This window comes from Bombus vosnesenskii, unplaced genomic scaffold, assembly GCF_011952255.1.
Source record: "Bombus vosnesenskii isolate JDL3184/JDL3185 unplaced genomic scaffold, Bvos_JDL3184-5_v1.1 scf7180000013349, whole genome shotgun sequence".
NCBI classification, from domain to species: domain Eukaryota; kingdom Metazoa; phylum Arthropoda; class Insecta; order Hymenoptera; family Apidae; genus Bombus; species Bombus vosnesenskii.
Genome location: NW_022882985.1, coordinates 506,218 through 517,587, shown reverse-complemented (window position 1 = coordinate 517,587; position 11,370 = coordinate 506,218). Strand labels below are relative to the sequence as shown.

At 44.8% G+C, this 11,370-nt stretch overlaps 1 protein-coding gene across 1 annotated transcript; it reads left to right on the top strand.

Annotated features, from left to right (window-relative positions):
- Positions 1-2,092: 2,092 nt before the first annotated feature.
- On the top strand, positions 2,093-3,116 carry LOC117236582 (protein PFC0760c-like). Its single transcript, XM_033499668.1, has 2 exons — positions 2,093-2,136; positions 2,303-3,116. The coding sequence occupies exons 1-2, from the start codon at positions 2,093-2,095 to the stop codon at positions 3,114-3,116; spliced, it is 858 nt and encodes a 285-aa protein (XP_033355559.1).
- Positions 3,117-11,370: the final 8,254 nt, after the last annotated feature.

Below are 11,370 nucleotides of genomic sequence, written 5' to 3'. Positions count from 1 at the left end.
GGCGTATCGTTGTATCCGCGGACATCTGGCCCCGTTAATCAACCGGCACAAAGTTTTACTGCTTCGTAAATCGGTCAAACTCGCGCCACGACTCGCACGATTTTTTAAAGGATGGTGGTCGACGACGAATGGCGAAGTTGTATCCCTTCGGGTGTCTAAAATTCCAACGAGTAGGCTGCGCACTTTTACACGTTCGTGGGAATTTGAAAGACGCAAATGTACGCAGGGAGAAATAAAACAGATCGTTCGGAGTACGCTGGTTGTTAGAACCTTCGAACCGTACAAACTCCACATAGTTCCGCTTATTTGCCACGTCTTTCACGTGTCTGCGACGTTCACGACGAGCCCGCAACGCGAAAAGCTGAACGGAAAAGCTTCCGAGAAAAAATTGAATTTGGAAGACGATCGCGACGATCGGATGCTGCGAACGTGAAGAGAAAGAAAGGAGCGCGTTTGAGGGCGGATTTGGCCGTCTTGCGGTGCGAATTAATGGGATTCTCTCGTTGAACGAGCACGAGGAAGCTCGCGAGATAGCGATGAAAAGGCCGTGGATGGTGAAAAGAGCCCGGCAGGCTCGTCAATTAACGCGGATGTAATCTTTCGAGTATCCATTAAGAGACGGAAAGCGAAACGCGTGGCTATCGGCGTCGTTCCGTGCGACTACCTCGCCGATTCCGCGATAAGTGGCGATCCTGCTGGCCGATCGTTTCGCCTCTGCCTGTTCCTCTATTTTTCGAAGAACGTCGAGCTGAAACGGCGAGATTAGCCGAAAGGCAGAAGTCACCGCGCAACATTCTCGAGATTCGCGAGAGCAATCTTGGCGTGGAAAGCGCTAATGAATCGTTAAATTACTCTATCACCGGTGGCCGTGCTCGGGGTGAAACCGCCAGCTCCATATACAACGATTAACGCTGTCGGACGCGAGCAGGCCGCGGATAAATTACGACGATTCCGGCGATAGTTGGCCGAGCAATAAATATGGCGCGCCACTACGCGCCATAATTTCCCGGTGTGCGGAGCGCCTCCGCAGGTGTCGTTCATCGAACGGTGCGCGTACCGGGGCCTACACCTGCTCTCGAGGCCTCGTCACCGATCTCTAACGAGCGTTCGTCGATCGATCTATCCATCGTCGGAACGAGGGAGTTGCTGTCCCGACAAACGTTTCCACAGGATAACGTTATCTTCTCGCCACGCCGATTGTCTTGCGCGTCTCGCGTCCACGTCCACCAGCCTGTTCTTCCTCGAGTTATCGATCGCGTCCAGCGTACTTTTTACGTATTTTTAGAGCCGACACGTAGATGGACACGCGTCGATAGGACAGCCGTCGACTATTCCATTACGGCAACGAAATTACGCCAACGTTTCTAACGAGCTGTCGATCGGTCGTCCGTGATCCCTAACGATACCGATCTGCTCTGTTATTAAATCGTTCGATGAATCGCCAACGATTCTTGCGTACGTGGAAGGCGACGCGACGCGTAACCCACTGCGAGCGTTTGGTTTCGTTGTGCTTACTGTACAGGATAGTTGATTCGTTCGAATAACGAGATAACTCGTTGTTGAAACCGTCAAGTATATTTTAAATATAGGATATACAAGACGAAGATATTAAAAACACGTTATACCTTCTGGATAAAATATTACATTATGCTATGTCGCATGGTATTTGTTAAAACATTGCAAACACATTTGGGCTGATTCTCGCCACTTCGAACAATAGTCGTAGACTTCGCCATCGCTACTGTCATCGCTTTCAAATATATTTTCGCGCCGTCTACCGAACATTTTCAGGACGAAACAATCACTGATGTACGTCTCATAAAATGAAAGATCCTTCGGAATACTCCAGCTGGAAAGCTTATCACTTTCTCCGTTTCGGAACTAAATAATCTTTTCATTGCAATGAATCGAAGGCGATAAACAATGAACCGCCGCTTGCCGCTCTATTTACGTTCTGCGTAGCTGCGGTCGGATTTGCACCCAGCAGGAAACTTAGCCGAATTACGCTGGGCGACCAACGTGTTAATTAACTCGAACAAGAAGAGCGTCATCCATATTTAGGCACCCACGGAAGTATACCCGTCACGTAGATATGGGTGACGCGGCGACCAAAGTGTTAAAACGATATTTAAATAAGTACAGGCGATAGTCGCTAAGACGCTCGTACTAACAATTCGCTAAAGACACTGTATAAACCGCTAACAAGATCGCTCGAGACTGACTGACTTCTGGAGAACATGGTCTTCTATTTATACTGATCGAGGAAGATTCAAATTCGTCTTCGTTTCACGGTTGCACGCAGCGGTGACATCATTTCGCCCGGAGTTTATTTATCATCACATTATGTACGTCCTAACGATGTTGATAACCACGATGACGATCACGGTATTGATAACCACGATGACGATAACGATGTTGATAACCACGATGACGATAACGATGTTGATAACCACGATGACGATCACGATGTTGATAACCACGATGACGATAACGATGTTGATAACGACGATGACGATAACGATGTTGATAACCACGATGACGATAACGATGTTGATAACGACGATGACGATAACGATGTTGATAACCACGATGACGATAACGATGTTGATAACGACGATGACGATAACGATGTTGATAACCACGATGACGATCGCGATGTTGATACCCACGATGACGATAACGATGTTGATAACCACGATGACGATAACGATGTTGATAACCACGATGACGATAACGATGTTGATAACCACGATGACGATAACGATGTTGATAGCCACGATGACGATAACGATGTTGATAACGACGATGACGATAACGATGTTGATAACCACGATGACGATCGCGATGTTGATACCCACGATGACGATAACGATGTTGATAACCACGATGACGATAACGATGTTGATAACCACGATGACGATAACGATGTTGATAACCACGATGACGATAACGATGTTGATAGCCACGATGACGATAACGATGTTGATAACGACGATGACGATAACGATGTTGATGACGAGGCAAAACAACAACGTGATTCGAATTGTCCTCTAGCTTTTGCGCCGCTTCGTTGGAAAATTTGCAAAGGCGCGAAAATTCGTACAGGATGTGCGTAAATAAGCTCGGGAAGTTAGTTTCCGTTCGATGTACATTTATCGAACGATGTATACGTGTGCCATTTTCTTGCACAAGCTTTCTCCGTCTTTCCATCCTTTCAGAACCTGTCAGGTTTTTCGGCGGAGAACTTTCCGATACGATCTTTCGCAACGATCAAATTTCTCAAAAATCGGAACCAACTTTCCGAGCGATCCATCGCGTACGCAGAAACGAGGAAAAACATGGAGAACGATTATGGTTGGAGTTATGGGAAGAAGCAAAGACTCGAGTGTGGAGGAAGGTTCTTTCTTCGTAATGCGGAGAATGTTTGTCGTAAAATTACGCGTAAACGTTTCGTAGTGAATTTCCAAATATCGATACGCCGTAGCGTGAATCGAGATACCGAGAAGAAAGCGGCCACGTTAATTGCGAATGCATGAAAACGGCAATTTTCTGAGGAGAAACGAAGACGCGCAACGTAGGAATATTTAGCAGAGGCCTGCGTGGCTATCTCGTTGGATCGGCCATAAAAATCGTCCAGCCACGAAATGAATTCCCGCGAGGAGAAGGATGGTTAAACGAAAAACCGTAGGAAAAAGAAGAGCCGCGGGGCTATCGTGTTTTGAAATAAATTTCAAAGCCTCGCATCTTTGCTGGCCGAGTAATTGCCGCTCCTCCTACTGACAAATAGATAAACGACGATAACGTTACAACGAAATGAACTGGTGAAATGGCGGCGGAATGAAAGTAGCGAGGCGAAATTCCAAGTTGCTGAGAATGAATCGGTGAAAAAAGCGAATCGAATCGTTGGACGCGATGGATTCCGTGCGTGCATTTGGCGATGCTGGCCTAGAGGGGGACAAGGGGCCAGAGGGGCGGTGGGGGAGGTGGCCGGGAGAGCCGAAGGGGCTTACTAGAGCGTTGAAAATTGAAAATTCAAAATGGCCGATATTTCCGGCCGACGGGACCGAAACAAAAAGTCGCCAGCCGTTCATTATGACATGCATCGCTGTACGCGCCGCTGTGATTTGCACTGTTTCGCTGCAGAACGTTCCCGCCGATTGATAGGGCGCGCTTGGAAAAACCTGCGCTCGAAAATCTTCCTCAGCGCCACGACATCCTCGCGGCTTCGGTTTCCTTCCGATACGACAACCGGCCAAGTTTTCCGTCTTATTTCAATTTCCCGCCGAAGAACTCGCGACCTTTGTCAAAGATGCGTCGACTCTGATTCGGTCAACATCCGGCGAGCCACAGGCGACGCGTTAAAACGCGTTCATAAAATATTCATTTCGCAAAGCACGGTGCAGCAGTTGCGACGAGTCGACTGCGAATTAGACGAGCGAGTGCGACTGCGATGCGAATCGCAGCGATTTACGCGCCGCTTTTTTCCATTTCCCGATGAAGCGTTGCAAGAGGAAAAGGGGAGCATTCTCGCGGCGTAGCGAGAAGGCGATCGAAAGTGGCGTATCTTGGCGGGAAACGAATCGCACGGAGTGGCATTGGATAGAGGCGTATCGACAGGCTTTTTCTGCCGGCCGGAGAGGCTTTCAGGGGATCTCTGGCGTCGACACGGTCGATTAGTCGATCGAGGCCAGCTCGGGATTTCGTAAACGCGAGATAAAAGCTTGGGCCCCAGCCCACTCGCGTGTCGTTTGCCAGGCAACGAACAAACGAACGAACCAGTCGTTTCTCTCTTTCTCCCTGTTTCCCAGTCCGCGTTCCCTCTTTTTCGCTGTTTCCCCGTGATTTTTGCACAATGGCCGGCCGGCCGGCGAGGCTTTGTTTTAAAATTATCAACGCGTCGCACAATCGGCCGTCGCCTCGCGTTCCCGAACAAAGAACTCGCCTCTTTCCCTCCTCTCTGTCGCCTTGTTGTCCGCTGTTGCTGCACCTATTCGCGTTTCTCTCTCTCTCTCTCTCTCTCTCTCTTTCTCTTTCTCTGTCTCTTTCTTTCGATCCCTCTTCCTCGTCACCGGCCGCGATTCACCGCCAACTTCCAGCCTCCACGCTTCTTCCTATACCCGCCTGTCAATGCTGATATCCCTCTGGATCCCTGTTTCGCTGCCGCTGTGTCCCTGTCTTGACGCCAGTCCCCAGCGCCACTCTTCTCAAACGCTCTTTGTCTCCTTCCATGGGAATGTCTCTGAGCTTTGCTCTTTATCGAGAGCAAGGTTTTAGCTCGGCCGTGCGCATTCTCCATGCTTAGATCGCGCCTCGTTAGGATAACGAGGGCTTAGCGAAGATTAGGTACAAGTTAACATATATAGATTTATGGAAGCTTCGGGCTTGGCTCAGCGGAAACTTAAATGTAAATTAAAGCAGACCTGGGGATATAGATTAACGTCGAACTGGAGAAGATTAGATTCAAGTTAACGTTCATGGATTATGCAATACATACGTGCACATACAATAACTCGGGTTTATGAAAGCTTCGAGCTCGGGCCAAGATAGGAAAGTTTACGGAAGTTTGAATCTAAATTAGAACAGACCTGGAGATGTAAATTAACGTTAAAGTGAAAAAGATCAGATCCAAGTTAACGTACATGGATCATACAATACATACGTGCACATACAATAACTCAAGTCTATGAAAGCTTCGAGCTTGGGTCAAGATAAGGTTTACGGAAGTTTGAATCTAAATTAGAACAGACCTGGAGATGTAAATTAACGTTAAAGTGAAAAAGATCAGATCCAAGTTAACGTACAAGGATTATACAATACACAAATGTATATACAATACGACAGATGTATTGAAGCTTCGAGCTTGCGTCAAGATAGGAAAGTTTACGGAAGTTTGAATCTAAATTAGAACAGACCTGGAGATGTAAATTAACGTTAAAGTGAAAAAGATCAGATCCAAGTTAACGTACATGGATCATACAATACATACGTGCACATACAATAACTCAAGTCTATGAAAGCTTCGAGCTTGGGTCAAGATAAGGTTTACGGAAGTTTGAATCTAAATTAGAACAGACCTGGAGATGTAAATTAACGTTAAAGTGAAAAAGATCAGATCCAAGTTAACGTACAAGGATTATACAATACACAAATGTATATACAATACGACAGATGTATTGAAGCTTCGAGCTTGCGTCAAGATAGGAAAGTTTACGGAAGTTTGAATCTAAATTAAGCTTGGGTCAAGATAGGAAGATTTACAGAAGTTTGAATCTAAATTAAGACAGACCTGGAGATGTAAATTAACGTTAAAACGAAAAAGATTAGATCCAAGTTAACATACAAGGATCGTACAATACACTAATATACATACGATAAAACAGGTCTATGGAAGCTTCGAGCTTGCGTCAAGATAGGAAAGTTTACGGAAATTTGAATCTAAATTAGAACAGACCTGGAGATGTAAATTAACGTGAAATTGGAAGAGGTTAGATCCAAGTTAACGTACATGATAATGTACATTATATGATCATACAATAACATAGGTTTGTGGGAGCTACGAGTTTGGGTGAAGATAGAAAAGTTCACGGAAGTTTGCATCTAAATTAGAACAGACCTACAAATGTAGATTAACATCAAAGTGGAAAAGGTTGGATCCAAGTTAACGTACATAGATCTATGGAAGCTTCGAGCTTGGGTCAACGTAGATCTGCGAAAGTTTGCATCTAAATCAAAGCAGACCTAGAGATCTACATTAACGGCGAACTGGAACAGATTAGATACAAGTTAACATACATGATAACGTATAGTATATGATGATACAAAAACATAGGTTTGTGGAAGTTTCGAGCTTGGGTCAAGGTAGGTCCGTGGAAGTTTGTATCTAAATTAAAACAGTCCTAGAGATGTAGATTAACGTCAGAGTGGAAAGGGTTAGACCCAAGTTAACGTATATAGATCTACGGAAGCTCACACCTAGCTCGATATACATAGATTTAGAGAAACTTTAATGCGAGTTAACTCGGAGCTAGATCGACGTAAAACTCGATGAAACTCGGATCCAAGTTAATACAAACCTGCGATAATTTCGATTCAACGTCGATGTAGCTTAAAGATTAAATCGGCGTTAACGCGGGCATAGAGAAGTGGAAAACCGGCTTGGCGAAACCCTTGGAAAATCTTTGAAAATGTGAAATCAGTGAGGCGAGTATCCGCAAAGCCGAGGAAGATAATTACGACACACAAAGAGCGTAATGCGAGCATGCGACGAGGGAAATCGACGGGGCAAAGAATCGAGTGGGGTTGATCGGTTGCGAACAAGGAGGAACACAGTGGTTCGAGACGGTCATTAGGCTGTTAAATTGCGACGCGGTGGCGTGTGCGATTTCGCGGGGCTGCTTTTAAAAACGCCGATGTTTATCCGAACGAAACGGACCCTTCCGCGATCGCAACGCGATAATGCGTTTACCATCGATTCCACCGGAGATCGTTGTATGACACAGGAGTGATACATATCGTCGGTTGTCCGTTACCACGGAACGCCGTTCTCGAATTCGTGTCGTTCCCCGGCTTTACAAGCCTCCATCTTGCCTCTCTGTTCCCCAAGATCGGCCGAGATACGCTAAAATATTCCGAAAGCCGAGTCCGTTTAAAAAGCCAACGGGTCTAGCTCGAGCGAGTCCGAGTAATTTTCACCGTGGTATCGCGAGCGTACGGTCTAATAATTAACCGGCCTCTCCCAGGGCGAAGTTAACCGATGCTGCTGATAACGGATCGGCGCAAATTTAATAAAACGCGTCCGTGGTCCCGCATAATCGAAATACACGGTGTAATTTCAGTCGGAGCAAATTTTTCGCCTGCTTTCTGCGTCGCGTCGGCCGCGGCGCCGCTATAATCAGCTCGACCGTATAATCGTATCGATACAGCCGGGTCCCCGGCTGTTTTCGTTAGCGAGAGGATCGCGTTCGCGTGGCCGGCCGCGGGCTACGATCATGGCCATCATTGTCGAAAAATGGGCAACGGCAGCTGATCACCGGAACCGCATTTAAATACATAATCGCCGGCATAATGCTCGCGTTTCGCCCACCTCGCCTTCCTCCTATATTTCGTCCTTTTCTCCGATTCCCATCGTCCATCATCCGTCTTTTTGCACCACCTGTCCTCGCCCTACCGCACGCGATCCACAGTATCCTCCGCAGCTGGGAAATGTATCAATCCTCGTTCCTAGTAGATCGCTCAGCAAGACTGGAAGACTGAAAGACTGAAAGACTGGAAGACTGGAAGACTGGAAGACTGGAAGACTGGAAGACTGAAAGACTGGAAGACTGAAAAACTGGAAGACTGAAAGACTGGAAGACTGAAAGACTGGAAGACTGAAAGACTGGAAGACTGAAAGACTGTAGGACTGGAAGACTAAAAGACTAGAGGACTGGAAGACTGAAAGACTGAAAGACTGGAGGATTGGAAGGCTGGAAGACTGGAAGATTGGAAGACTGGAAGATTGGAAGACTGAAAGACTGGAAGATTGGAAGACTGGAAGACTGGAAGACTGAAAGACTGGAAGACTGAAAAACTGGAAGACTGAAAGACTGGAAGACTGAAAGACTGGAAGACTGAAAGACTGGAAGACTGAAAGACTGTAGGACTGGAAGACTAAAAGACTAGAGGACTGGAAGACTGAAAGACTGAAAGACTGGAGGATTGGAAGGCTGGAAGACTGGAAGATTGGAAGACTGGAAGATTGGAAGACTGAAAGACTGGAAGATTGGAAGACTGGAAGACTGGAAGACTGAGTTGGTCGACAATGGATGCGACCGATACATCCGCGAAGGTTTAACCAGTTAGCTGTTGCGACCTCTTTGAAAGTACCTGAAACGTGTACCTGAAACGTGCGACAAAAAGCAAGCGACGACGCGTACGACGAGTATACTCGCAAAACATAAAGCGGTGCGTGGCTGTTACAATATAAAATTAAGTCGTAATTGTAGGCGATAAAACATGGAAACCTTTCTCAAGGATTCGTGTCAGTCATCGATGTTGGGATCCAACGCCGATAATCTAAACGTTCCTCGACGTCGAATCGTAGACGATCGGTTTCAGTCAGTCGCCGAGCAAATGTCAAAAGGTGCGAGGCTTCGGTCGCCTTTGTCACGTTAAATAGCTGCATAAATGAACGTGACAGATTTTTCTTTTTACAGCATCAAGCTCTCTTTCTACGTAACGAAACGACTGTTTTGCTTTTTAATTATATCGTAGACAGGACTCGTCCTAGCAGGAAATGTCGCCGTTTCTTCGTGACGAGTATACTCGTCAAGAACAGCCGACTGGTTCAAAGAAACACGGTCTGAAAATCGAGTCAAACAACCAGCGACTCGCAGCAACTAGGATCGATAGCTCGTACCAATAAAGAAGTTAGATAATGTGCCGGATAAAGTTGTCTCGATGGAGATATCGTCTTTCAGCTATCTTCTATCTTCTACGAATATAACGATTTACCTAATGTCTATGTCTGCTGCGAGTTGCATGTATATCGCATTCTACGTATATGGAAAGTGTAAAAAAGAACAGGTTCGGGTTAACTGTCGCGTGCAACAGTCTGGATCCACGTTAACTGTAACCTTGAATAGCTCGAGTTTAGGATAACTGCGTGCTACGGTAACGCAGGTTGCAGTTCAACGTGCCTTCGATCCAGATTTAACGCGCATTACAATTAACGGATTAACAAGCAGTCGGATGGTGATCCGACGTGGAAAAATAAGGAAAAACGATATCTTTTCATCGAAGACTTGATTTTCGAGAAAAAGAATAATTTTATTGAAATACGTATAATTTTAAGTTTAGGTTAGCTGCGTAGTAGTGATACTTGCGTGTGAATATCACCGTGTGGAAGTATGTGTGTGCGCGGCGTCTGGAAAACAAATGAATGTAAACTGTTGAGTTAACAGTGTGGTATGGAAGAAGGTGAGACGCGTGCAAGTGTGTATCGATGAATATCTTTGAAATCGCTTATCAAATAAATAAATAACTATTCTAATACGAATTCTAAGTGTAAATTTAATGTTCCTATACCATTATTTCAGCTATCAAGATCCACAATTCTCAACAAATATTTTGAAAGTTTACTTCTATTTTACTTCTACATATGCAAAAACATACTGTTAACATTGATATGTACAGTGGCTTGTTAAAGTATTTACATTTGTCACAGAAAACTTTAATATTCATATCGTGTGTTGTATATAAAACACTTTGAAATTTTGTTACCACTATAACGATATTGCCCTATTTATATTGCCAATTTGAAAATACATATAAAAGTTACAGAATATTTAATATAAAACTAATATACAGTATGTATAGTCACCTTAAGGGAATACTGCATTGTATTAAAAATGCTCCCACTCAATACCGAGACTTACCAATGTTACGAATGATCGCTTATTTAAATATTCTTATAATCTCTGCAAAATATATGTACGTGTACTTGTGCCAAATATCTCATAATTTCTGCATTCATTTTCAGAATCGTTTCAAATTTTAAAAATACAATTACGATAGTTGGATGTGATTACAGCATCAATGAAATTTGCAAATGTTTCGTATAATATGCGTATGGTAATATCGTAAAAGGTCTATCGATACTTTCCGAAGCCACGGTATAAAAATGAAAGAACAAAATAAAGATTAGAAAATTAAGATTCAAAATTCTCAACAGATTTTAAAAACTCATCGAGCGTATTAATTGCAAGTTTCGGATCGCGAAACTCCTGTTTCTCTTCGTCTCTCTATCACAGCAGACACAGACAACGCTACGATCTCATTCTACGATTGATAAAACGATTCTTGAAACGCGCCTAATCCTATGCATATTTATGAAACCATTGGAACTAAATGCAGAATAAAGGAAAACGTGATAATCGATAAGGAATAAGAATCGATATCGCGGAGATAAGACAATAACAGGAAGCCATTCACATTGTCCGTTCGTATTTAATAATTTCGATATCTAATAACACGTTTCATAATTCCAAGCTTCCGGTTGAAACACGCGGCTAGCCGACGGTTCTTCCAACTCATTTTTCTCGAAAAGCAAACCTTCCAGGAAACGTTGTTCCAGCTTGTAGCGCGATTTCGGAGATACCCTGTATAATTTCGCCTACAGGTAACCGAGGCTCGCGTTAATGAACTCCGACCTAGGCTAACCGACTCACCTAATTAAGGCGAAACCGAAGGAAAGAGCCGGCAGCGTGGATAAAGTTTCGGCGAACGAGGAGAGAGAAATCGGCGTGGAAAACGGCGAGGCGGCACGGAATGGAAGCGGTGCCGCTGGTTCGGGCGTAATGGCGGCCCGAGCGCAGGAGGAAGAAGAGTTTG

Bases quoted from the DNA above. Each gene is read 5' to 3' on its own strand.
- LOC117236582 (XM_033499668.1), top strand. From the start codon at position 2,093: ATGGGTGACGCGGCGACCAAAGTGTTAAAACGATATTTAAATAA. The intron at 2,137-2,302 runs GTACAGGCGATA...GGTTGCACGCAG, and splicing joins TTAAAACGATATTTAAATAA to CGGTGACATCATTTCGCCCG.